General features: G+C 45.1%; 1 protein-coding gene and 1 non-coding gene across 3 annotated transcripts in view; one reads left to right on the plus strand and one right to left on the minus strand.

Annotated features, from left to right (window-relative positions):
* ABTB3 (ankyrin repeat and BTB domain containing 3) overlaps nucleotides 1-27,387 on the plus strand; it is a 297,599-nt gene that overhangs the window by 210,341 nt on the left and 59,871 nt on the right. For both annotated transcript variants that reach the window (XM_066358225.1, XM_066358226.1), the window contains exon 4: nucleotides 18,559-18,711. In XM_066358225.1, the coding sequence (XP_066214322.1) occupies nucleotides 18,559-18,711 (153 nt within the window). The remainder of the gene's footprint in view (nucleotides 1-18,558; nucleotides 18,712-27,387) is intronic.
* Nucleotides 782-888, minus strand: LOC136390228 (U6 spliceosomal RNA). Its single transcript, XR_010748660.1, has one exon. It is a non-coding gene; the product is annotated as a U6 spliceosomal RNA (small nuclear RNA).

Genomic DNA, 27,387 nt, shown 5'->3' on the forward strand with positions numbered 1-27,387 from the left:
CCACAAACAACAAGGAAGTGCTAATTATGTGAGGTGATGGAGGTGTTAAGCAGTCCCACTGTGGTAATCATTTCGCAATATTATAAGCGTATCAGATCATCAATCTGTACACCTTACACTTACACAATTTTATATGTGAATTATATCTCAGTAAATCTAGGGTAAAATAGTTAAAATAAAATAAAATTGATCCATTAATTTTAAATTTAAAGTATTTCTTTTCAAGAGAACTTTTGCAAGCAAAGATTTTGAGATATGTTTCTAAGTCCAAAAGCATCTGTATTGCTATTTTTAAAAACTTTTAAAAATTGATTTAGAGAGAGAGAGTGAAAGAGAGAAAGCTCATTTGTTGCTCCACTTATTTCTGCATTCACTGGTTGATTCTTGTATGTGCCCTGACTGGGGATCAAACCTGCAACCTTGATGTGTCAGGATGATGATGCTCTAACTAACTGAGCTATCTGGCCAGAGCTTGTATTGTTATTTTTATTGGTTGGGTTCATTATGATGAGCTCAAAACTGCTGTCAGTAAGTTTTCACGAGCCTGATGAACAAACTCAACTTCCTATGACATAGTTTACAAAGAGAAATAAAAAAAATTTTTTGAAATATATATTTTATTAAATGTAGTTTTATGGGAACGAATATATTCTCAGGGTTTTAAGTTCAGAGTTTTTAGAAAATAACTATTAAAAGGGAAGGTTTTTTTGTAGTTATTGAGGTTTATCCAAGGTGCAATTATTGCTAATTGAAAAAGAAAGCTTTTTGTCAATTTTTTTTTTTTAATATAGAACACTTCACAAATTTTCATGTCATCCTTGTGCAGGGACCATGCTAATATTCTCTGTACCGTTCCAATTTTAGTATATGTGCTGCCAAAGCGAGCACAGGTTTTTGGTTGCTGTTGTTGTTAAACAGAAAGAAACTCAAATTCATGAGTTTTCGTAACACAATAAAGGGAAAAGAGAGATTTAACTTAAACCTCATGGAAACTAGTATGAGTGTCACTTAGAATTAGATTTGGCTATGAGTTGACAGAAAACCCAAAGAGCAAGTGTTTAAACAAGATAGAAGTTTATTTCTTATGTACACGGAGTCTGGGAGTAAGAATCCAGAGCAAAGGTACACTTAAGCAGCCATCAGAAATCCAGGCCCTCCTCGTGGTGTAGGGTACAGGTGATGTATTATAGTGTGGTACACCTGACACCTATGTCATATTATCAATCAATATCACCCCAATAAAGTCCATTTTAAAAATAATAATTAAAAAAATAAATTCAGCCTTGGCTGGTTGGCTCAGTGATAGAGCGTCGGCCTGGTGTGCGGGGGACCCGGGTTCGATTCCCAGCCAGGGCACATAGGAGAAGCGCCCATTTGCTTCTCCACCCCCCCCTTCCTCTCTGTCTCTCTCTTCCCCTCCCACAGCCAAGGCTCCATTGGAGCAAAGATGGCCCAGGCGCTGGGGATGGCTCCTTGGCCTCTGCCCCAGCGCTAGAGTGGCTCTGGTCGCAGCAGAGCGACGCCCCGGAGGGGCAGAGCATCGCCCCCTGATGGGCAGAGCATCGCCCCTGGTGGGCGTGCCGGGTGAATCCCGGTCGGGCACATGCAGGAGTCTGTCTGACTGTCTCTCCCCGTTTCCAGCTTCAGAAAAATACAAAATAATAATAATAAATAAATAAAATAATAAATAAATAAATAAATTCAAGTTCTTGTATCTTTTTGCTGTGCCATCATAACACATGGCTTCCACCTCATGGTGCAATTTGGGTGCTTGAGCACTAGCCATTGCATCTACATCCTTGCCAGCAGAATAGAAGAAAACCAGGTTAGTTGCGTCACCTCCTTAGAGGGACCTTCCTAGAAGTCTAACAAGAAACTTCTGTTTATATCACCACAAGAACTGATGTAAAGGAGACTAAAAAAATGTATTCTAGGAGTTCATTAGCTCAAATAAAGGTTGTAGGGTCTTCTTATGAAGGCAGAAGAGGGTAACACTTAAAGAGGGACACCCAGAAGTCTCTGCCAAGTATAAAAATATTCCCTGTTAACTTTCTAAACAAACGGTTATGGCAAACCCATTGTTTTATATTCTCAGAGGTATTTGTGTCAGTCCATTCTTGATGTTTCTTTTCCAATGCTTTACTGAGTTTGTGTTTTTCAACTGCAATTCTAAGGAAAAATTAAAGTATTAGGAATTTACAATTTTATTCCAGAAGTTACAAGGCCCAATATGATTCTTCCCTTGTCTCTCCAGTGGTACCTTCTACCTGTCCTTCCCTCCATTGCTCTCTCCTCCATCTCATGCCCCAGCCACACCAAGCTGAATGCTTCTAAAGCACTCTTCCCAACTTGCCCCCAGGCCTTTGCACATGCACTAGCCTCCACCTAGAAATGATAGGATGCACGGTGACTAGTTCTGGCTGGGTCCTAGTGTTTACATGTTCCTAGTACTGCTGCCTATAACTGTGTACCCTTAGTCAAGTTACATAACCTTTCTGTGCCTGTTTTGTTATCCATAGGATGAAGATAATAACAAAACTTACTTTATGGGTTTTGTCCTTGTCAAACGAGCCAATGAAAGAAAGTATTTAGAATCATGCCTAGTAAGTAGTGAGTCCTCAATAATAGCTAATTTTGTTGAGCATTTACTATGTGCTAAGCACCTTACAGAGATTCTCTTGCTTCATCTTTACAACAACCCCATCAGGCCTGACAGTGTCTCCGTTTTACATAGGAGGGAACTGAAACACAGAGAAGTTCAACTACTTGCGCAAGTTTCGCAGCTAGCAAGTGACAGAGCCTGGGCTCTAGTGTAGCGCCCTCTGTCTTCAGGGTGCACGCCGTTTCCCCCACACCAGCACCAGATTCGAAGGCACACAGTGTTTTCTTTATTAGGCCATCTGCTGCCTTTTGCAGATTTTTATGATAATCCTTTCGGAGGCAGGGGCAGACCCATATGATCCCTGGGAGCCCATGACCGTTGCCTGTTGGATTTGACCAGGTCAGGCCCTGCCTTTTGAGGCTTCTCGAACCGCTGCCCCAGCATATAAAGCTGTGCAGCCTCTGCCACCTCCCGTATGTTTATCTCTTGTGCCCAAGGCTGCATGGAAGGTTCTGCGGCAGATTCAAACAAAACCTGTGGCTTCCCCACTTCTGAAGCCACAGCTCCCCTCCCAGGGCCATTTATATCCTGGGCATCATCATCATTCTACCCACTGGAGATCCAGTTCCCACCACAGAGGCCTCTGCACCCCAAGCCAGGCTCAGCTGTGGTGCAGCCAGCAGCGCTGAGAGGAGAGGTGCAGGCTAGTCTGCCGATTCCTGCGTTGTGTGTGAGCAAGGACTTCAGGCCTGCCGATCACCCTGCAGCTCAGAGGCAGTGTGCTCTAGACTTGACAGTCCCAGCCTTCGGTAGGCATTGCAAAACCTGCAGAGCATGGACTACATGCAGATAGCAAGTGTAGTAGGCTGCATAATGGCCCCTAAAGTCCCCAGGTCCTGGTCTCTGCAACCTATAAATGTTATTTTATAAAGAAAAGGGATCTTCAGAGATGTGATTCAGTTAAGGGTCTTGATGTGGAGAGACTACCCTGGATTATCTGGGTGGGCCCTAAATCCAATCACAAGTGTCCTTAAAAGAGAGGGAGATGTGACACACAGAGAAGGGGAAGAGATGATATGAGCACAGAGGCAGAGACTGGAGTGATGTGGCCACAAGCCAGGGAATGCTAGCAACCACCAAAGCTAAAAGAGGCAAATTGGCTCTCTCAGGATCCTGTAGAGGGGCACAGCCCTGCTGGCTCCTTGATTGTGAGCTTCTGGCCTCCAGCACTGTGAGATTTCCAATTTCTGTGGTTTTAAGCCACCGCCACATTTGGAGTAGCTCGTTACAGGAGTCACAGGAAACAAATTTATCCAGAAAATAGGCAGGAACCCAGGAATATGCATTTTAACTTGTTCCCCAGGTGATTTTGAGCCCTCAGCCCCCCAAAGATGGAGAACTAGATGGAGTACCTAGACTGAAACTCTGGGAGGGCTGGATTCTTACAGTCCATCACTTTGCTCCTCTGGTATTAAAATCATGAGAGACAGAGCATGTTGAATGCTTAGATGCTGACGGGAAAGTGCAGTGGAGGTGGAAGTATGGGACTACAGGAGGTAAATGACAGAGGCATGTCCCCAGGGAGGGGGAGGGCAAGAAGGTCAAAGGAGGGAGTTGGAGATGTGATGACAGCTGTTTGTCGACAGGGAGGAGACTGTTGTTATTCGTGTCTCATTATTGCCACACCTGAACCTGCCTGTACCTCAGACTCCATTTGCAACCCTCCAGCCCTCTAAGTCATCTTCTCCAGGGTGTGTGATGGGAAAGCCAAAGAAGGTGCCCTGGTCAGTCACATGCACCTGATGGCACTATTAGCAGAAATCATCACCTCACTCAGGACCCCTTAATACTTGCAGGGAATTTACATACTCAGCATTAATGGGGCTGACTTTGACACTGCAAGGGACTGGTCTTTTTGGTACGAATTGGCTTCCTCTTTTCTAAAAGCACTGACCGTGCTCACAATGCTCTGTCCCAGGTGGTATGTCTGCATACTTGGGATGTTAGGAGTGGTCCTCCGTGTGATCCAGCCCCAAGCTTCCTCCCTGTTCTGACTGATGAGTACGCTGATGAAGGGGTGGAGTCAGTGTACAAAGAGGAGGATGCATCAAACAGCTGGGTCCCACGGCACTGGCTGCAGGATGAATTAGTCAAGGTTCTCCAGATAAACAAAACCAGTCAGGTGTGTATGTGACTGCAGCTCAAATCTGAAGGATGTTTGCTGATAGAACTCCCTGTTCTTCAAAAGTCAGACTTTTTGCTCTTCAGGCTTGCTTCCAACTGACTGGATCAGGCCCATCCACCTCATGGAGGATAATCTGTTTTACTCCAAGTCCACTATTCAAATGTTAATCTCATCTTAAAAAAAATACCTTCACAGCAACTTCCAGACTGCTATTCAACCATATCTCTGGATACTATGGCCTACCCAAGTTGACGCATAAAATTAACCATACAAAAAATACAAGATTTTTTTAAGCATTTACATTCCCAGGATGATGTGAAACTCTGTCATAAATACAAAATACCTATCAGACAATGGGATGAGTGCTTCGTTCTGAAAGAACTCCTCAAGACTGAAAGATCCTTTTTCATAAGACTGTTGAAAGACTAAAGGAGAATCCAGGTGGGAGGCATAACCCACCTCCCATGATAAAGGCTGAAACCCCCAGACACTTGCTGTCCCCACCTCCCTGGCAGCTTGGTGCAAGCTGTGAACCGGGCTCAGCCAACCTGACACCCTGCCCCTTTAATCAGGAGGTCCACGTCCAAACAGACTCCTTCTTCCATTCCATTGCCTCCCTAGCCCTCTTGCAGCTCTCTCATTTCTAGCCTCACTTTCTTTCCCTTAAACATGACAATAGAATTCAGCTTCCCTGGTTTCTGGCCTGAGTCGTAATACTTAGCCCAGCCTGGCTACTCAAAATGTGGTCCGTAGACTGGCAGCTGCATCATTGCCTGGCAGCTTGTTAGAAGTGCAAAATCTCAGGCCCTGCCCCACACCTACTGAATGAGAATCTGCATTTTAACAAGATCCCAGGCAGTTCATATGTACGTTCAGGTTCCAGAAGCACCGACCGAGAACACACCCCTTGGCTCCTCTGATTCCTGGCTATTGCAGGAACTACCCTTGGGGGCAACCTGACCACACTTGGCACAGTGGGGCTGTCACTATAGTAACCAGCGATGCCACCTCTGACCTCTGCCATCTTCCTAGCTCTGGTGCCCACAAGTACAATGAGATTACAGTGAGCATTGCTATAGAAACCAGCACTGGAGATGGTCTCCTATCAATTTTGCTGCTTGCCCTTCACTCCCTGTATCTCTGGAATTATGAGCTTTCTAAGCCACAGTAAAACATCTAAATTTCTCTCCAGCTTCAGAAGGACTCCACAAATAACAAAGATGAAAAGTCAGGGCCACACAATTTATAAAGTAAAGGCATAGCAACTGCAGGGGTTTGCTTTTTTTTTTTTTTTTAACCAATTTTACTTATTTCTTTTTCTTTTTTTATTGAATTTATCAGGATAACATCAGTTAATAAAATTATAGGTTTCAGGTGTACAATTCTATAATATATCATCTGTATATTGTATTGTGTTCGCCACACCATGCAGAAGTTTGCTTTGATTTGAAAAGCAATGACCGGAGCGTCACTCTGTGTAGCAAAGCCTTTTGTGCATCTGGCAGAGAGAAAGTAGGGTGATGCTGAGGACAGCGCTGGTGAGGATGATGATAACAGCTGCCACTCACTGAGCACGTTCTTGGTACCGGGTGCCAGGTTATGTATGTTATCCTATTTGATTTTTGCAATCACTCTCTGCATTAGTTTCCTGTGTAACTGCTGTAAACAAACTCGCTGCACACATGGAGGCTAAACACAACACGTTTATTATCTTCCAGTTCTGGGACTCAGAAGTAAAACATCAGCCCCACTGGGCTAAAGTTAGGCGTGGGCAGGGTTGGTTTCTTCTGGAGGCTCCAGGGGAGAATCTGTCTCCTTGCCCTGGAGGCTGCCTGCACCCCTTGGCTGAGGACCCCTTTTCTTGCATTAGTTGAACTGTTGATCTGTCGTCACACCTCCGGCTCCTTCCTTTGATCTTGAAGCCTTCCTCTTCCAAGGACCCTTGTGATTGCATTTAGGACCCACTTGAATAATTCAAAATAGTCTTCTTTTCTCAGACTCCTTTACTTTATCACATGTGTGAAGTCTGTTTTGCCAAATAAGGTAACATGCATAGGTTCTAGGGATTAGGATTCAGGGACCATCATTCAGCCAACCACACCCTTTGAAATAGGCACTGTTATTACCCCATTTTCCCGAGGAGAGAACTGAAGCATAGCAACTGAAATCCCTTATTCAACTTCACACAGCTAGAAGCAGGTGGAGCCGGAATCCAAATCTTGGTCTGTCTCTCTCAAACAAGAGCTCCTAATCTCTGTACTGCATGGCCTCCAGACGGGTTTGAATCCATCCACTATTGTCACTAGATGAAAGGAAGGGGATCAAAAACCATCAGCTCTCTAAAAAGTTTGAGCTTCCAACAGGAGCTTTTCCACCACAGACTAAAACCTCAAGGGCAGGGCAGGCCTTGAGTCAAACCACAGGCATATGAGTCTCAGGGTTTCCATAACAAATTAACACAGACTAGATCTCTTTTTTTTTTTAATTTTTATTAATTTTAATGGGGTGACATCAATAAATCAGGGTACATATGTTCAAAGAAAACATGTCCAGGTTATCTTGTCATTTAATTATGTTGCATTCCCACCACCCAAAGTCAGATTGTCCTCCGTCACCTTCTATCTAGTTTTCTTTGTGTCCCCCCCCTCCCCCTCCCCCCCCCATAACCACCACACTCTTGTCCATGTCTCTTAGTCTTGTTTTTATGTCCCACCTATGTATGGAATCATGCAGTTCTTAGTTTTTTCTGATTTACTTATTTCACTCCGTATTATGTTATCAAGATCCAACCATTTTGTTGTAAAAGATATTTCTCACAGCACTGGAGGCTAGAAGTCCACGTTCAAGATGTCAGCAGTTTGTTTTTTCCTGAGGCCCCTCTCCTTGACTTGCAGACGGTCACCCTCTTGCCCCCGCTCTCACATGGGTGCCATCTGCACACGCATACCTCATATCCCTCTCTGTTCTAGTCTCCTCTTCTTATAAGGACACCAGTCACACTGAATTAGGTCCCACCCTAATAGTTTCATTTTAATACAGTTACATTCTGAGGTACTGGGTGTTAGGGCTTCAACATGCATATCTGGGGGATCCAGTTCAGCCCTTATCAACAGGTACTATCTCTGACCTCAGGAATGAGGCACTTTAGCTGTCTGAGATGAATTCCAGAGCCCTGTGGATGCCCTCACTGTCAGCTCTAATACTTGGTCCATGATGTTGTTGTTGTTTTTTTCATTGTATTTAGGAAATTAAATTTAATCTGGTGACATTGATCAATAAAAGTACATAAGTTTCAGGTAAACGTTTCTATAGCATTTGAACTGTTGATTGTGTCATGTGCCCATCACCCAAAAGGTCCATGATCTTTACCACCATGTCTCCAGCCTCACCCTCAATGACCGTATCAGTACCATGGCTTCATGATCCCATTAGTTTCCTGTCGTGGCTGTGATGAACTGCCACCAACTTGGTGGGTTAAAACCACATGCATTTATTCTCTTACAGTTCTGGAGGTCAGGAGTCCAGAATCAGTTTCAGTGGTCCAAACTCAAGGTGTCATCAGGGCTGTTTTCTTCTGGATGCTGTGAGAAAAGATTCCATTTCCTTGCCTGTCCCAGCTTCTGGAGCTGCTTTCCTTGGCTTGTGGCCCCTTCTTCCATCTTCAAAACCAGCAGCAGAGCATCTTGCTTCAATGTCATCGATGTCAAATCACCCTGTTTCTCTCTTAGAAAGACTCTTGTGATAATATTCAGGGCCCATCTGGCTACTCCAGGATAATATTCCCTTCTCAAGAACCTTAACTGAATCACATGTGCAGAATTTCTTTTGCCATCAACAGTCACAGGTCCCAAGGAATAGGACCTGATGTCTCTGGGAGCCATTTACTCAGCCTGCCACAGTGATCCTTCCTCATACATATCCTTGCCACCCCATCTGCCCTGGGGGACCAATAAGATATGAAGCATATGAAAATCCTTAGTGATTTGTAATGGTCTTCTCTGCTGCCTGGAACGTCCATTCTTATACACACATTCACGTATGGCAGATTCCATCACGTCTTAGAGGTTCTGTCACCTCCTCAGAGAGGCTTTCCCACCTCAGCCCTGTTGATTGTCTATCCCAGCACCTTGGCACTGACCACAATTTGTAATTGCTTTGTTACTTGTTGGCTTATATGTTTCCTATCTGTATCCTTGTAAAACAGCTAAATTTTTGTCACCAAATCACTAACACCTTCATCTGCTTCTTCCCATCTTCCCTGTTCCGTACACTGCACCCTTCCTAAGCCCCCAAGCAGCTGGCTATTTCAATAGACTAGGAAGGAACCAAATACATCTACGGTCGGCCAACTATGACCCACCATCTGATTTTGTGAAGCAAGTTCTCCTGGAACACAGCCAAGTTCACTCATTTATGTATTTTCTGTGGCTGCCTTCTTGCTACAATGGCAGAGTTGAGTAGTTGCAACAGAGACAGTACGGCCTATAATCCCAACATATTTACTATCTGGTCTTATACAGAAAAGGTTCTCTGACCCCTGAAATAGACCATCTGACTCCAATACCACCCACTTTACAGATGAAGACACTAAGAGACAAATGTATATAGACCAGAGCCCAAGTCCTACTGTGCGTGCAGATTTAGGACTAGAATCCCAAACCATGTTTTCTCCTGTGTATGATACCATTCTTCTTAGCACCCAGCCCCTCCCAACCACAGATGGTCACCCACATCACCAGCTCTGTTCTCATGTTTCAGAAAGGACCCCACTGTATTTGTTCTCAACCTCCTACTTGAATCTGGGACCCACAATCTTCCTGTGCTGACTTGTTCTCTTGACCCTGCAAGAAGCCATCTAGGCCTTTTCTTCCCTTATGGAACCTCTGAATCCCCCCTCCTGCCCCCCTCCCCACACATACAGACTTTCTTTTTGAATGCATAGTGAAGATTTCAATGGCTGTTGCCCTGTTTGAGTTAATTGTGTTCCCCTCTGTTCACCCCAGGCAACCTGGTCAGGGTTATGAAACCTGGCTTGCTCCAGAATTCCTGGAGGAGGTTATTTAGAATGCAGATGCCCGGGCCTCAGACCTGTTGAACCAAAACTCCAGGGGTAAAATCGGGGCCTTGGCAATGTTCATACACTCCCCTCTGATTCTGATGTTAAAGCAGCTGAAGAACCACTTTGTCAGGCCATGAGTTCCTTGAGGTTTTAATCACTATAGACAACTTTGAACAGAGTCTGTAGCCAGTGGGACAATGTTCTCTTTAAAAAGTCTATGTGGAGGACGTCAGAGAAATGGCACCATGAGTGGTGCTCCCTATATCTCCCCCTGAAATTTCAACAAATTCAACAACTAAAGACAGAGAAAATATCTCAGGAACATCTGAAATATACACACATCAGACAAAGGTATGACTGGGCAAAAAGGTGGCTGAAGGAAATAAGATGGAGAATGGAGTATTCTGCTTTCCTCACTGATCTGAGGAAAGGCCGCTTTCGTCTGGAACTGAGAGAAACAGAGGATCTGGGGCAAAGGGAAGAACCTGGGATAGGGTGGATGATCGAGCAGAGGAGAGAGCGTGCTGGCTTGGCCTGAGATCAAGGATGCGGGGCGAGCATGGGCTGCAGGCTCCTATGGAGATTGTCGGAGTGTGTTGCCTGTGGAGGCCAGTACTGGAACAGCTTTGTGCTTTGTGTGCTGCCGGGTCCGCGATTGCAGGCGGTGTGCGAGTGGCTCTACCTGGTGCCTCTGGCATGGGCATGTGCGTTCACGGGCAGAGGGGCTAGGCCTGAGATTGTCAGCGCTGGACTTCTGTGTGGGCTGTAGCCAGCATTTCTGTGTGGTCCTGGTTCCCCAACCAACAGCACAGGGAGTACACAAGGGCCAGGGTACCTAGGTCTGGACCTGTCCAGGTGGGGTGCCTCCGCGAGCTCATACAGATCACAAAGTGCATTCCTGCATTTCCAGCACTGACTGAGATCACAGGCATTGTGCGCCTAGGTGGGTGGGAGCAGACCTCTGTGTGCACTGTGGAAGTCGTGAGGGCTGGGCGCTCATGTAGCTTGCTGCAGACTACCAAACAAGGCACAAGGGAGAAAAGCCTGTGGAGATTAGACCCTGGGAGTGCTGAGGCCTACTAGACATGCCCGGGACCCTTAGGTGCCTGATCAGCAATCGGCTCCCAGCCCTGCTTGCTTTTGCTGGCAGCTCTGGTTGGCACAGCCTTACCCAGAACTGTGCTTTGAGTGGTGCTGGAGAAAGGATCTGGCTGCTCTTAGAGCCTCTTGCTCTGCAAGCAGTGGCTGGGGCAACCTCACAGCTAAGTCCCCAGGCTGCTAGCTCAGGAGGGAGAGATGTAGGGAATGGCACCTGGAAAATTAACTGAGTCTCCTATTGTTGGAGCCTGCAAACCCTAACAAGCCCCACCTACCAACGGGGACTGAGGCCCAGCCTACATCATTGCCATAGCAATGCATCTCTACTCAAGAGCCCTATAGGGGCAAAACCTGTAGTACAGGGCCACCCTCCAGAAAAAAAAAGCAGCAGCTACCTCTTAAAACCAGGGGAAAATTACATTTTTTTCCACTTTGGTCATTTTTTCTTCTTTCCACTTTGTTCTTTTCTTTTCCTTTTGAATTTCATTATCCATAGTTGTTACATTTTTCATTCTTGTTTTTTTTTTTTTTTATGAGGGTTACATTTCAAAACCCTTAACTTTTTTTTCTTCTTTTCTCTCTCTTTTTTTTCTTCTTCTCTCATTATATCATCATTTATCAACAAATTATTTTATTCTGGATTCATATTTTTCTTTGTGGCATTTTGCATGTTTTTTACTTCATTTTTTACCTCTGTCATTTTCCCTCAGTCTGGCTTCCCATTCTCTGTAGTTCTTGTTCCACTTATTATAATAGAATTTTTATTTTTTCACTGTATCTTTTCAATTTTTATTTTATTATCTCTTATTAGTGTTATTAACAATACCACTCTCATATGCCACTAAGAAAAAAGAAATAGGCCCTGGCCGGTTGGCTCAGCTGTAGAGCATCGGCCTGGTGTGCGGGGGACCTGGGTTCAATTCCCGGCCAGGGCACATAGGAGAAGTGCCCATTTGCTTCTCCACCCCTACCCTTCCTCTCTGTCTCTCTCTTCTCCTCCCGCAGCCAAGGCTCCATTGGAGCAAAGATGGCCCGGGTGCTGGGGATGGCTCCTTGGCCTCTGCCCCAGGCGCTAGAGTGGCTCTGGTCACGGCAGAGCAACACCCTGGAGGGGCAGAGCATCGCCCCCTGGTGGGCAGAGCGTCGCCCCTGGTGGGCGTGCTGGGTGGATCCCGGTCGGGCGCATGCGGGAGTCTGTCTGACTGTCTCTCCTGTTTCCAGCTTCAGAAAAAAAAAAGAAAAAGAAAGAAAAAAGAAATAAAATATCATGGATACAAAAGACAAAGATGTAGCTCAGATAGATGATGAAAAATATCTAGAAAAAAATCTCAATTGCTTGGAAACCTTGGAGTTAAATGACAGAGAATTAAAAATTTAAATCCTAAAAATACTCAGGGAAATACAAGAAAGCACGGAAAAGCAATTTAGTGAGCTTAAAAAAAATTCAATGAACAAAAAGAGTACATCACCAATGAAATTGAAACTATAAAAAGGAATCAAACAGAAATGAAAAACTCAATACATGAACTGAAAAACAAGGTAACAAACTTAGCTAATAGAACAGGACAGAGAGAGGAAGAATTAGTGACATAGAAGACAGGCAACTAGAGACACTATAGAGAGAAGAGGAGAGAGACTCACAAATTTTAAAAAATGAGAAAACCCTGATTTATTGATGTCACCCCATTAAAATAAACATTTATTTATAAAAAAAAAATGAGAAAACCCTACAGGAATTGTCTGACTCCATCAGAAAGAGCAACATAAGAATAATGGGTGTATCAGAAGGAGAAGAGAGAGAAAATGGAATGGAGAACATATTCAAACAAATAATAGCTGAGGTTTTCCCAAGCCTGTGGAACAAATTAGAGCCTCAAATCCAAGAAGCAAACAGAACACCAAATTACCTTAACCCAAACAGACCTACTCCAAGGCACATCGTAATGAAATTATCACAAACCAATGACAAAGAAAAGATCCTCAAGGCAGCCAGGGAAAAGAAGAATACAATATATAAAGGAAGGCCCATGAGGCTATCATCAGATTTCTCAGCAGAAACTCTACAACCCAGAAGAGAGTGGACCCCAATATTTAAAGTACTGAAAGAGAAGAACTTACAGCCAAGAATACTATATCCATCAAAGCTATCCTTCAAATACAAAGAGGAAATAAAAACATTCACAGATATAGAAAAGATGAGGGAATTTATCTCCAGAAAACCCCCACTTCAGGAAATACTAAAGGGGGTTATCCGACCAGATACAAAGAACAAAACAAAACAAAACAAAATTACAAGTAAAAGCTCCAACAAGATCACAATAAAAACAAGATTAATCTGTGACAACAAAAACAAAAAAGGGGAGAGGACAAAGATTAACAGGAGGATGGAATGCAGAAGCACTCATGAGATAATGTACTACAATGAATATGATATATATCCTTTTTATTACCTAATGGTAACCACTCCTGAAAAAACCACTACAGAAACACATGGCTTAAAAAAAGAAGAAACAGAGGAAAGAAGTATGAAATACAACCAAACAAAAACAAATGACAGAAAAACAAAAGAGAAGAACCAAATGAGATACAGAGCTATCAGAAAGCAAAAAGACTATTTGAAATAATAAACCAATACAGTAAGATCTCAGGATACAAAATTAATATACAGAAGTCTATTGCCTTTGTATATGCCAACAATGAAACATCAGAAAACAAACTAAAAAAAAAATAATCCCTTTTACGGTTGCAATAAAAAAAATAAAATACCTAGGAATAAACATAACCAAGAATGTAAAGGACCTAAATAATGAAAACTATAACACATTGTTAAGGGAAATCAAAAAAGATACAATGAAATGGAAAAATATTTTTTGTTCTTGGATAGGAAGAATAAATATAGTCAAAATGACCATATTACCCAAAGCCACATACAAATTTAATGCAATTCCCATCAAAATTCCAATGTCATTTTATAAAGAAATGGAACAAAAAATCATCAGGTTTATATGGAACTATAAAAAACCCCGAATAGCCAAAGTGATCCTAAGGAAAGAGAACGAAGCTGGGGGCATTACAATACCCGACTTCAAATTATATTATAGAGCCACAATAATCAAAACAGCATGGTATTGGCAGAAAAATAGACTCAGACCAATGGAACAGAATAGAAAGCCCAGAAATAAAACCACATATATATGGTCAAATCATTTTATAAAGGAGCCAAAAACACACAATAGAGAAAAGAAAGCCTCTTCAATAAATTGTGCTGGGAAAACCAGAGAGCCACGTGCAAAAGAATGAAACTCGACTACAGTTTGTCCCCTTGTACCAAAATCCATTCAAAATGGAACAAAGACCTAAATATAAGACCTGAAACAATAAATCACATAGAAGAAAACATAGGTACTAAACTCATGGGACCTTGGCCATAAAGAGCATTTTGTGAATTTGACTCCAAAGGCAAGGGAAGTAAAGGCAAAGATAAATAAATGGGAAGTAAAGGCTTCTACATCAGACTAAGAAGCTTTTGCACAGCAAAAGAAACTGACAACAAAAAAAAACAGACAGCCAACTAAATGGGAGATGATATTTCCAAACAACAGCACAGATAAGGGCCTAATATCAAAAATATACAAAGTACTTACAAAATTCAACAACAAACAAGCAAACAATTCAATAAAAAAATGGGAAGAGGACATGGACACTTCTCCCAGGAAGAAATACAAATGGCCAATAGATATATGAAAAAATGCTCATCTTCACTAGCTATTAGAGAAATGCAAATCAAAACTACAATGAGATACCACCTCACACCTGTTAGATTAGCTATTATCAACAAGACAGGTAATAACAAGTGTTGGAGAGGCTGTGGAGAAAAAGGAACCCTCATTCACTGTTGGTGGGAAAGTAAAGTAGTACAACCATTTATGGAAGAAAGTATGGTGGTACCTCAAAAAATTAAGAATAGAACTACCATGTGACCCAGCAATCCCTCCACTGGGTATATACCCCCCAAACTCAAAAACACTGGTACATAAAGACACATGCAGCCCCATGTTCATTGCAGCATTGTTCAAAGTGGCCAAGACATGGAAACAACCAAAAAGCCCTTCAATAGATGACTGGATAAAGAAGATGTGGTACATATACACTATGGAATACTACTCAGCCATAAGAAATAATGACAGGATCATTTACAACAAAATGGATGGACTTTGATAACATTATACTGAGTGAAATAAATATATCAAAAAAAACTAAGAACTGTATGATTCCATACATAGGTGGGACACAAAAATGAGACTCAGGGACATGACAAGAGTGCGGTGGTTACCGGGGGTGGGGAGAGGAAGGGGGGAAGGAGGGGCACAAAGAAAACCAGATAGAAGGTGATGGAAGACTATATGACTTTGGGTGATGGGTATACCACATAATCAAGTGTCAAAATGATCTGGAGATGTTTTCTCTGAATCTATGTACTCTAATTGATCAATGTTACCCCATTAAAATTAATTGTCTAAATAAAAATTTTTAAAAATATCTATGTGGAGAATGCAGTCTTCTTCCCCTCAGCATTCTTTACCTTCTCCTTAACTCAGTGTCCTAGAACTCTTTCCCATCTCCAACTCCTCCAAGAGAAACATCCCAAGTCATACTGTTTTTGCCCTCTGAGTAGACAAGATAAGAAGATTTTTAAATGAGTTGCTGGCAAAGAATTCATGAACTTATAAACTATTGAGGTCAGAGTGACGAAAAGAAGGTTATGTTGGGAAATGAGAATAGGTGCATAGAAAAATCCTGAGGGGCCTGGAATCCTGGTAATCAGGGTTTCTTATTCTGGTGCTTGCCAGCTGTCTTGGTCAAGGTGTTGTTTTGAAGGCAGGAGAGCCTTTTTCTCCTCTTTGGCATTCATCAAGAGTTGGGTGCTTGCCCGAGGCCTTGGCACCTCACATGAAAGTCAGCAGCCAAGGGCAGTCTGTGATGGAGTCCCAGCGCCAGGGACTGGAAGTTGTGAGCTGTGCTTCAGGGGCATCTGGCCAAAGAAAGGCAGGGGCGCGGGGGTGGGGGCGGCCTCTGCAGAGCAGCCCCGGGAGCTCTCTCTGAGCACTCGGGGCTGGTTTCCACAGTGATGGAGACGGTGTCAGAAATAAGTCCTGCTCACCTGAGACAGTAGAATCCAATTCAATTTCAAGTCAGTGTGTGTTTATTGAGTGCCTAATTCAGTTTAGGTGATGGAGGGAATGAGAGAATGAGAGTGACAGTCTAAGCAGTAGGCCAATTCAGGCAGAAATAACCTAGGAATCTGCCCCGCAGGTCCCTGGGTCCAGAAACTCGATTTTTATCCATTTACCCAGTAAAAAAAAGGTAAATATTAGTCTGGTTCATGAACAAATATTTATTAAGTCCTGAGCCTGAGGCTGGATCAGTGAGCTGAGAAATCCCTGGTCCTTGCTCCATGGAGTTTACATTCTAATGGGGCATCTGCAAGGCCATCGGGTCAGGCCAGGGCAGTGGGGTCTACCATGGGAGAGAGAGGGCCAGGTGTGGTGTGGCGGAGTCATCAGGAGAAATGTTGAGGGGAGGTGGGATTTGAATTGTGGTTAGATGGTTAAGTGGAGTGTAAATTTTGAAAGGCAGAAGGCCTTCCAGACGGGGTCAAAGCTGCATGAACAGGACGGAACACGGCATGCAGTCGAGGGTTCATGGCCAGATCAGCTCCCCTGGTACAGCAAGTGCATGCTGGGTACCACAGTGTATGCCGGGAAGCTGGACAAAAGAATGTCGGTATCATATGGGGTAATGGCACATGAGCTATAAATGACTTGGGTCTGACTCCAGTTCTCTCATACTTGCTAACCCTCTGATCCTGGGCATGCTACTTAACCTCAATAAAATTCATTCTCCTAGTCTAGAAAATAGGCATAATCCTAACTAGCTCGTAGGTTGGTCCTAAGCATTTAGATGAGATCATGAATGGGATTAACTGAGATGAATGTTAAGGGGGGGGGGGGCTTAACTGTTTAATAGTATTAACATTAAATAAATAAGCCTGAACCTGCCACCAAAAACGTGGTGGGAAGCGTATGACATCCACATACAGTAAGGGGCTTGCTCATCCACCTGTTTACCACCCTCTTGCTCCATGGCAACCACGCTGGACTGAGTGACAGCATGAGGGCTAGAATGAGGCAAGAGAGGCACTAGAACATATTCGCATGACCTGGCTGCCCTAAATTTTGCACCCTTAGCACCCCACATGTTGCACTCTAGTCCCAGCCCTGCTGAATGTAAGACACCTTCCTGATCTCACAGTTGTTTCTCAAAGTGTGGTCCCTGGCCTGCCTAAATCAGCATCGTAGGGGCTGCTTATTAAAATTATATCCCTGGATACTACACAATCAACATTGCTGGAGATAAGGCCCAAAATGTGCATGTGCACACACACACACACACACACACACACACACACACCCCAGGTGATTCCCAAGCCTTCTATCAGTACTTCAGGGCAGCGGTGCTTTGAGTGTGGCCTAGAGACCAGCAGTATCAGCACCACCCAGGAACTTGTTAGAAACACAAATTTTGGCCACCTCCCCTAATCTACTGAATCCAACACTCCAGGGGTGGGGCCCAGCAATCTGTATTTTAACAAGCTCTCCAGATAATTCGGATGCACGTTCTATTCACGTGGGGAGGATTTTAAAAGCTGCCAGTTAAGTCAGAGCCCCTGCAACAGGACTCAAGCATCAGCATTTTGCAAAAGCTCTGCCACCCCCTTCCAGGTAATCCTAATGATAGGACAGAGTTTATAACAATCAGTGGAAGAGACAGGAAGATGGCATAAACATATTACACTTAGGAATTTATAGTTCAGCCACAGGCATTGCCACCGTTAATTCCTAAAACAAGCTGAACACCCTGCTGTGATCCATTAGCAGGTGAAAAACCCTAGATTCCCAGAGCTTCAGGGGTGTGTGGCCAAGTTCCCCCACCCACCGTTCCCCCTGGGCCCTGCTCTGCTGGCTGTGGCTGGCAGCTGCCTGCTGACTTGGCTCTCTTTGCACCTTTCCCAGGTGCTAAAGCCTGTTGGCAGCCCGGTGCTTGGGCAGAACTGAGGCCTGGGAGAGCACCAGAAGGATGGCAGGGAGCCGTGGGATGGGAAGGGAGAGCCAGAGGACACCTTGACATTGAGCCCAGAATAGGCAGCCCAAGTACCAATAACTCCAGGCATTTGGGAGGGGGGGTTCTTCTGAGCACCAGACCCTGTGCTTGGTGCTTTAAGTGAGTCATCTCCTTTATGTTCACATGATCTCTGAGGGAGATAATACTCACAGCACAGTCCCCTCTGATCCTTTCACAGTGACTTCATCCCAGGTTTACAGATGAGTAAACTGAGGCCCAAAAACTCGGGGGATCCTGCCCCGGAGTCACCAGAGCGGTCAGGATGTCTCCAAAGGCTCTCCCACTACTCCAGATTTCAGAGGCAGGGCCACCGGGGAAAGCCGGGTGGGGGTAGGGAGCTGGCGGACAAGGGGTGGTGGCAGGCCGAGCCGGCAGCCCCCCCCCCCCGGCCCAGCCCCCCTAACACTTCTCCGCGTCCCTCCCCCAACGCAGGCCCTTCCTCGTGCTGCCACCGCTGATGGAGTGGATCCGGGTGGCCGTGGCGCACGCCGGCCACCGCCGCAGCTTCTCCATGGACAGCGACGATGTCCGCCAGGCGGCCCGGCTGCTGCTGCCCGGCGTGGACTGCGAGCCTCGTCAGCTCAGGTAGGGCGGGCGGGCGGGCGGCGCGCAGGGAGGGGGCACCCTTCCCGGACTCCGCGTGAGACTCCTCCAATCCGAGCCCTGCCTGGCGAACGCTCAGGCGAGCAGGTCGCCTTGCGGAGATCGAGGCTCCACTGGTTTCAGTGACAGACTGGGTTTAACAATAAGCGGGTCCCTTGAGTTCCAGGGATGGAGGACAGGGACAAGGCTATGTGGGAATGCTCTGATTTTCAATTACAGAATATTGTGTGACTTGATTCTATCATATTCTTCCTACTCTCTCTGTGTCTTTTTTTTCTCTCTCTCTCCCTCTTTCTCCCTCTCTCTCTCTCCCTCTGTTTCCCTCTCTGCACAGAAGTAAATTATGGTCTTTCCTATAGCCTTCTAACAAAACCTTGTAGAGTACAATTTCTAGCTGGATAAGAGCGCACCTCTGCTTCTTCCCGTGCGCAGGGCTGGAGCCCCTCTTTCTCGGGCCTGTACCCTGTCTGCCTCTCCTCCATCCAGGTGGGAATTATTTATGGGGCCTCATTTTTGTCCAAAGCAAAAGAAATAAAAAAAACAACTCACTCAGCTAAGTCAAAACCTGGCTCCAAATGCAAAAAAAAAAAAAAGCACAGAAACTCAGGGGTGTGTATGTGCCCTTTCCTGATTCCCTGTGCTGTTTGCCAGATGGTCCTTGTCACCATTTTCAAATCTCCACTGTCCACTCGATGAGAAACTGTTCTTCCTCTATTTGTTCTGGCCCAATCATATGGCCAAGCGGTAGAAATTTCTTCCAATTCCCTTCCAGGATCGGATTTGTTTCTGCGAAGATATGGAGGGTTTGCAGTATTACAATAAATAGCCCACTGAGGGCCCAGAGGCACCACTCACCCCAGGAACATGTGAGGTGCTGATCCGCCTCATCACTGCTACTATTTATTGAATGCTTACCTTGTGCTGGGCGCTGTTCTAAGCACTTTACTCAGATTAATTAATATCTACTATTCCCCAAACCCTATGAAGTGCATACCATTATGCCCACTTTACAGATAAGGAAACTCAGGCATGGATAGGTTAAGCAACACACCCGAGGTCACAGGACTAGTAATTAGTGGAGCCAGGATAGGAGTTCAGGCAGCCCAGGTGCTGGGATGCATGGTTTTAACCACTGAGACAGAAACCTTAAGTCTCTGTCTAGGCAATTACTGCCTGTTCCACCATTCCTTACCTTACACCTTGTCATCTAGTCCTAGAATAACAGCAGGCCTCAGGGCAGGGCTGGGAAGCAACCATTGATTGAGCACCTACTATGTGCATTTGTCCATTGACACAAGAGTTTGTATTCATTACTGGTCTCCTTCAATCCCTAAAGCAGCCTCCTGAGGTTAGTGTAATCCTCCCATTTTACACATTAGGAAGCTGTTGGTGGGACAGTGTGTTAGTGGAAGTGCCAGGGATGAGATACTCTGCCCATCTGCCCTGCCACCTGTTTCCTGGGTGTGGCATTTGACCTACAGGCTCACTCCCACGGTCCTTGCTCACTGCCCCAGCCCCAGCCTGGGATAACCTTGAAACTCTAGCTGTCCTCCTTGGAGCAAGCCTGGGCTGCTGGGTGACAGGAAAAAGAAAATGTTTTCTTAGATCCTGCTGACAAAGTTCACCTTGTTTTTCATGCTCTCAGGGGACGTCCATGGCTTAAAGGTTAGGAGATTGGACTCCAGAGTCCCATTACCCAGGTCCAAATCCCACTGCCTTGGTTAATTAGCTATATGACCATGGGCAAGCTGGTTAACCTGTCTGGACCTCAGTTTTCCCATCTGATACGTGGACATAATAATAAAGCACCTCTGGGAGTGTGGTGCAAGCACCTGCACAGACGATGCCTGAAGGGAGGGAAGTGATCACGACCTGGCCTTTGCTGTTAGCTAGCATTGCCCCAAGTCTCTGCTGTCCCTGAGAGAGTCACGGGGCTCGTACCCAGGTGTTGCTTTATATTCTTAAAGGCTTTTAACCCTTTCTCATTTGAGTTTCCAAACAAACACTGGTGTCATCCAGGAAAGTGGTGCTGTCCCATTTTACAGAGGAAGAAATCAAGGCCCAGCAAGATTAGGTGACTCTACCAACATCACAGCTATTAAGCAACAGAGTTAAGAACCGGATATCACACCCAAACATCCAGGGATATAACCATTCTTTCTGGTCCCCTCCCTAGACCTACACTCAACCCACTTGGAAGACACTGATAGAAGCATCTTAGAGATGCTTCTAATCCTGGTCATGATTTCATAGACTGTGCATGAGCATCAACGGCCACTGTTCATCTCTGTGCCCATCCTCCAACACAGAGCTTTGACTACATGGTCCAGTGATCAAGTGTGTGTCATTCGGACAGCCACACCAAGGAGTTCAGTTTCAGCATTGCCCAGTTTGCTGCCTTGGCGCTGGTATTCCAGGTGTGAGCATGACCTCCTGGCCTGGCCAAACGCTTGCTCTTAGAGCAGGCAACAAAGAAAGTCTGAACCATGTGAGTCTTGAGGCTATTTCTGGTCATTTGTCTCTCAATTCTTGACTCATTTGTCCAGAAAGATGATTGTGTGTAGAAAATACACTAATTGATTGTTCCAGTTCAATTTTCAAGTTCAGAAATCATTTTCTTTTTCTTTTTTTTTTTTTTAATTAAGTGAGAGGCAGGGAGGCAGAAGACAGACTCCCACATGCGCCCCCACCAGGATCTATCTGGCAAGCCCCCTACCGGTCAGTGCTCAGCCCATCTGGGGCCACTGCTCAGTTGCTTAGCAGTCAAGCTATTTTAGCACCTGAGGCAAAGCCATGGAGCCATCCTCAATGCCCGGGCCTACTTGCTTGAACCATTTGAGCCATGGCTGCGGGAGAAGAGAGAGAAAAAGAGAGAGAGAGAGAAGAGGAGGGGAGGGGTAGAGAAGCAGATGGTCACTTCTCCTGTGTGCCCTGACCAGGAATTGAACCCAGGACTTCCACATGCTGGGCCGATGCTCTACTGCTGAGCCAACCAGCCAGGGTCAGAAATCATTTTCAAAGAGAAAAACTAAACTATAGTATTTCGTTAGCTTTCCTAAACATGAAGTATAAAGTTACTTATTCCATTACCTAAACTAACTTCAGTACATGAAAAGGTGAATTGAGTGTGTGGTGTTTTTTTTAAGAGCATCTGTTTTTCAGTCTAGGAAACATATAGATATGTCTGTATGTACATTTTCCAGTCTCATTTAATGTGACATGAAGTAGGAATTAGTTTCCAATTTGCAGGTAACAGGATCAAAGACATTTTGTGCATTCAGATATCCTTCTTACTTTGCACCTTGCACTAACAATCTTTATATAATAATATTATCCCATTTCACAGATAGAAAAGCTGAGGCTCACTGAGGTTATGGAACTTATGCTACGGAAGGTTATGCTACTGTGAGGCAGATGAGATCTAGAATGGAGGTCTTGGAGAGTGGAGATAAAAATACAGTCTCCTAGTCTCTACCTTCCCAGACTTCTTCAAAGTTGCCAGACTGGCTCCTAGTTCTGAGTCAGTCAGAGCTGGGCTCCTCTTTCTAAATAAACAGCCTTAGGAAGGGGGGATAGTTTGGTAACCTAACAACTGCAAGAAGTTGGAACTTGGTGTTGGCAGCTGGAGTGTCAGTGACTGTTAGCACATATAATTACCTACCAGCGGGTGGAGGTTTCCTGGGGGGAGCAGCCTAGACACCAGCCGGGACAGAGCTACCAGAGTCAAGGATTCCCAGGTCTGACGCTAGTGCTACCATTGATTTTCTCAGAGTGACCTTGGTCAAATGCTGTGCGATTTCTGCTTTGGTCTTTATTCAACTACAGTCAAGCCTCACCATGGTGATCAGGTTTATTCAAAAGGAATACCATTTGATGCAGCTGCAGTTTGTAAGGGATGACCCATTTATTCTTTCTTAATTGAAGTATCAGATCATCTAAACCTAGGAAATTCAGTCCTTTTTTTTTTTTCTTCCCCCCCATCGTCCCGTGGGAGGTGGGGGCGGGGGCAGTAGAATAAGGGAAAGGACAAATAAGACACTCTGGCAGGGTTTGTACTGTGTTCAAAAAATTAATTAGTTTTGAAACATTTTAGAAATACAAAGAGTAAATACTGTTGTTTTCCCCATATTTGTCAGAGGTAGTTTTTCTGCTCCCAAATGAGGCTGTGTTAAAATAATAGTGATAAGGGTATTTGCAGATCCTGTATTAGCTGACAGACAGGATTTGGGGGGTTTTCCCTCCAGGAAATGGTTAATCTTTTTGCAGGTGTTTCTTAAATTTAAACAAGATTTTGAGCCGTCCCCATGTGGATAAGTTTGGCGATGGTAAGATGCAAAGAGTATCGGGATGGGACTCAGGAGCCCTGGGTCAGTACGTTCTTTCCTTCACTCTTTATATTTATTGAGCATCTACTAAGGACCAAACCCCATGCTAGATGCTGTTACCTGGGTCTGCTGCTTTCTAGAAGGTGACCTGGGACAAGTCACTCCATCCATCTCCCAGAGCTAAATTCACCCCCTGTAAAGATGGGCATGGCAGTTGTTTCACAGGATGAAGAACCTTGGTGTAGAGCAGTGGTGGTCAACCTGGTCCCTACCGCCCACTAGTGGGCATTCCAACTTTCATGGTGGGCAGTAGCGGAGCAACCAAAGGATAAATAAAACAATAGATTTAACTATAGTAAGTTGTTTTATTAAGATTTATTCTGCCAAACTTAGCGAAAATCCGACATAAAGTACTTGGTCAGTAATTATTATTATATGCTTTAACTTGCTGTAACTCTGCTTTATAAATTTTTTAAAGTAAAGTGACTTCCCTACTTTATAAATCACAATTACTGTGGAACCGGTGGGAGGTTAGAAAATTTTACTACTAACAGAGATACAAAAGTGGGCAGTAGGTATAAAAAGGTTGACTCCCCCTGGCGTAGAGGGTCATGTGTGAATTTCATGAGTAGCATCACTGTTTGAGCTGTTACTTTTAACCCTCCCAGGTCTCCTGGGCTCCTTTTGAGGTTAGTAGGTTTTGCTGTTTGTCCAGTGAGTGGGACAAACTGGGTTCTAAGGTGAAGGTTAAACCACAATAGTACCTTTCCTAAAATTCTGGTTCCTCTTACATAGTCCTGTAATGACAGCTGAAAGTTTGGGTTCATTCAGCAAGTATGTATGGGGTATAATCAATGGCCCACCGGGCTCTGTGTGGGGCATAGGAATACCAAGTCAAGAAAGACTCAGCTGCTGCCCAGAAGGGCCACAGCATCTAGTGGCTGCCAAGTCACATAGGAGACAAGCTGTATGTTTTTGGGGCTGCTGGCTCTTGTTCCAATAAACCAGAGATTTTCAACCAGTGTGCCACAAGAATATTTAAAACATACACTACCTGACTGTTTAGTCAGGGGCACAGACCTCTTTTCCCTTACATTGTCAAATAAAAAAATGACAACAGCCGATACAACAATCGCTATCCAGTGTGAATGAATCAAAATTATAGTTGTTTTTATTTTACAAAAAATGTGTATATGTGTGTGTGTGTGTGTGTGTGTGTGTGTGTATATATATATATATATTTTTTTTTTTTTTTTGCTTGCCTAACCAGGCAGTGGCGCAGTGGATAAAGCATCTGACTAGGATGTAGAGGACCCAGGTTCGAGACCCCGAGATCGCCAGCTTGAGTGCAAGCTCATCTGGTTGAGCAAGGCTCACCAGCTTCAGCCCAAGGTCGCTGGCTCGAGCAAGGGGTCACTCGGTCTGCTGTAGCCCCCCGGTCAAGGCACATATGAGAAATCAATCAATGAACAAGTAAGGAACCACAACAAAGAATTGATGTTTCTCATCTCTTTCCCTTCCTGTCTGTCTGTCCCTATCTGTCCCTCTCTCTGACTTTCTCTGTCTCTCCCACAAGAAAAAAAAAAAAGTATTTTATTGATGTGCCGCAGAATTTTAGTAATTACTTTATATATGCAGGAGACGAAAAATGTTGAAAATCGCTACTATAAACATCTGTGGCCCTTTAAGCAGAGGATCACCCGCACGAAGGGAATTCCAGCTCGTGGTGTCAAAAAGCAAGATGCTCTATGTCAATCTGGGCCTCATCTCTGTGGAGCCAGGTCTTGTTCTGGGCACAGAGGAGATGGAGTCTCTGCTGAGGAGACACAGACACTAAACAATAGTGAACAAATGAGCGAGATGATTTCAGAGTATGAGTTCTACAAAGAAAGTCAAAACTGGTGTGGGGCAGAGAAGAATTGAAGATGGACAGGTCTATGGGATGTTCAGAGAGAACCCCAGCACCTGGAAGGGGAAGGGACAGTGTCACACTCCTGCTTTGGAGGCGTACGTGGTGTCCTGGCCAGGGGTTCATGGAAAAAACTGGAGTATTGGGTCTTGAGCCACAAGAAAATCCCTGCTGGCCATTTCCCTGAGTCATGTCCACCTTGAACCATGAATTCAGACCTGGGGCCTCCCCGCTCTCTCCTGAAGAAGGTCACCTGCAGAGGTGGAGCACTTGGGCCTGGGCATGGTTCTGTGGGGCCCTGAAAGCCTCCCAGGCTCTCAGAGTCAGAACCACTCTCTCCTGTCTCTTTGAGTGCCCTTGTCCTTGGGCTCTGGACAAGTCCTCCAGCTCCTGGCCCTCTCTGGGGAGTGCACACGAACGCCAGCCCCTTCTTTGCTGCCACAGACATGCAGTCCACGCAGCAGGGCCCATGGTGACCCCGCTGGAGCTGCTGCCTGCCGTCCCCATACGGATGTCAATGCATTAGCGCCTTGTGGAAGGCAGGAAAATGCCTTCTCCCTGATCCCAGGAGAGTCACTTCGGGGCTCAGCTGTCCTTCCCTAACAGGGTCAGGGACAGGCCACGGAGCCTGCTCCGGAAGCCATGCTGGTGAGGCATTCCCTGCATGCCACGGGCTTGTACCAAGCACCTACTGCATGGCTGACCTGCTGTGAGTTAGACTGGGGTGGAGGGCAGGCAGACAGCTTGAAGGAATTACAGAAACATTCTGGTAAATGCTCTAACATAAGGCAGTAATGATCTGGGTCTGGGAGAGCTAGAAATGCGAGAGGCACCGTTTGATCTGAATCCTGAAGAATAAACAGATTGACCAGGTAGAGAAGGTGAGTGGAGAAGAGGAAGGGGTGGGCGTTAGAAAAATAAATCCACACGGGGGCACCACCTATGCAAAAGCAAGAATGTGTGTTGGAGGAAACATAAGGATTTCAGACCCAGAGCATGGGTTCAAGCAGCACGGCTCAGTGTGTGGACCAAGTGCTGGTGCCAAAAACTTGCCTAAATTCAGCCCGTGGAGGGTCTCTATGGCCATACCTAAGAATTTTTACTATGTCACACAGGATGTAGGAGCCGTCACAGATTATTGAGCAGAAAAAACTTTTTTTAAAGATTTTATTTATTGATTTTTGAGAGAGGAGAGAGAGAAGGGGTTGGGGTGGTGGTGGGGTGCTGGAGTGGGAAGCATCAACTCTTAGTAGTTGCTTCTCATATGTGCCTTGACTAGGCAAGCCTGGATTTTTGAACCAGTGACCTAAGCATTCCAGGTGGATGCTCTATCCACTGTACCACCACAGGCCAGGCCATCAGATTTGTATTTAGAAAGAGCAGCTGGTGGTGGCACAGCAAGTGGGCTGAGACGAGGCCTGGAGTCAGGAAGCTGTTGCAAGACTCCGGGTGAGAGAGGAGGACAGCCGAACTAAGGCAGAAGCAGAGAAGACAGAGGTGGGGAGGATGCATGTTATCAAGTGAAGATCACGCAGAATAGTGTACAAGGTGTCACCTTGCATGAAATACGCACATGCGTATATGTTGTACATCTTAGACTGTAGATGTGACTCTGATAGCCAGAGTTGAATCTGACAAGGAGTATTGGAAAACTGGGTGTATTGGTTTCCAAGGGCTGCGCAAACAAAGTACCATGGACTGGATGGCTGAAAACAGCAGACATTTGTTGTCTTACAGCTCTGGAGGCTAGAAGTTCAAAACCATGACATTGGCAGCACCATACTCCTTTGAAAGCTTCTGGGGGAGGATCCTTCCATGACTCTGTCAGTTTCTTGTAGCCCCAGACATTCCTTGGCTTGTGGCTGCATCACTCCACTTCAGTCTCTGCCTCCTCCTCCACATGGCCTTCTTCTCCTTGTGTCTCAGTCCAGATGTCCATCTTCTTATAAAGAACCAGTCAGGTGGTTTAGAACCCATCCTAATGACCTCATCTTAATTTGATGATATCTACACAGACTCTATTTCCAAATAAAGTTACATCCACAAGTATGCGGGGAAGGGTAGGTTAAGATTTCCACATATCTTTTTAGGGGACATAGTTCAACCCATCCCACTGGGGAACAGAGCTGGGGGGGAACCTACATGGGACACCTATTCCCCTTACCAAACTTTTATGTTAAAAAGTGACTCTAAGGTTTCTGTCTTGGCAGAATGTCTAGCTAGGGATGCTTTTAACAAGTGCAGGACAAGGACAAAGCAGGAGAAGTAACCGTGTGACCAGTTTTGGAAGTGTGGAGTGCAAGATGCTGTCCCACTTGATTGTCCAAGGAAATGAGAGAGCCTACGTCAGGCTTCTCCGCGAAAGCCAAGTTGGCAGGAGGATAAGCACTCACCCTGTCATCTAATTAGACAGAAAGCAGAGCA

This window comes from Saccopteryx leptura, chromosome 1 (genome assembly GCF_036850995.1).
Source record: "Saccopteryx leptura isolate mSacLep1 chromosome 1, mSacLep1_pri_phased_curated, whole genome shotgun sequence".
Taxonomy (NCBI): Eukaryota; Metazoa; Chordata; class Mammalia; order Chiroptera; family Emballonuridae; genus Saccopteryx; species Saccopteryx leptura.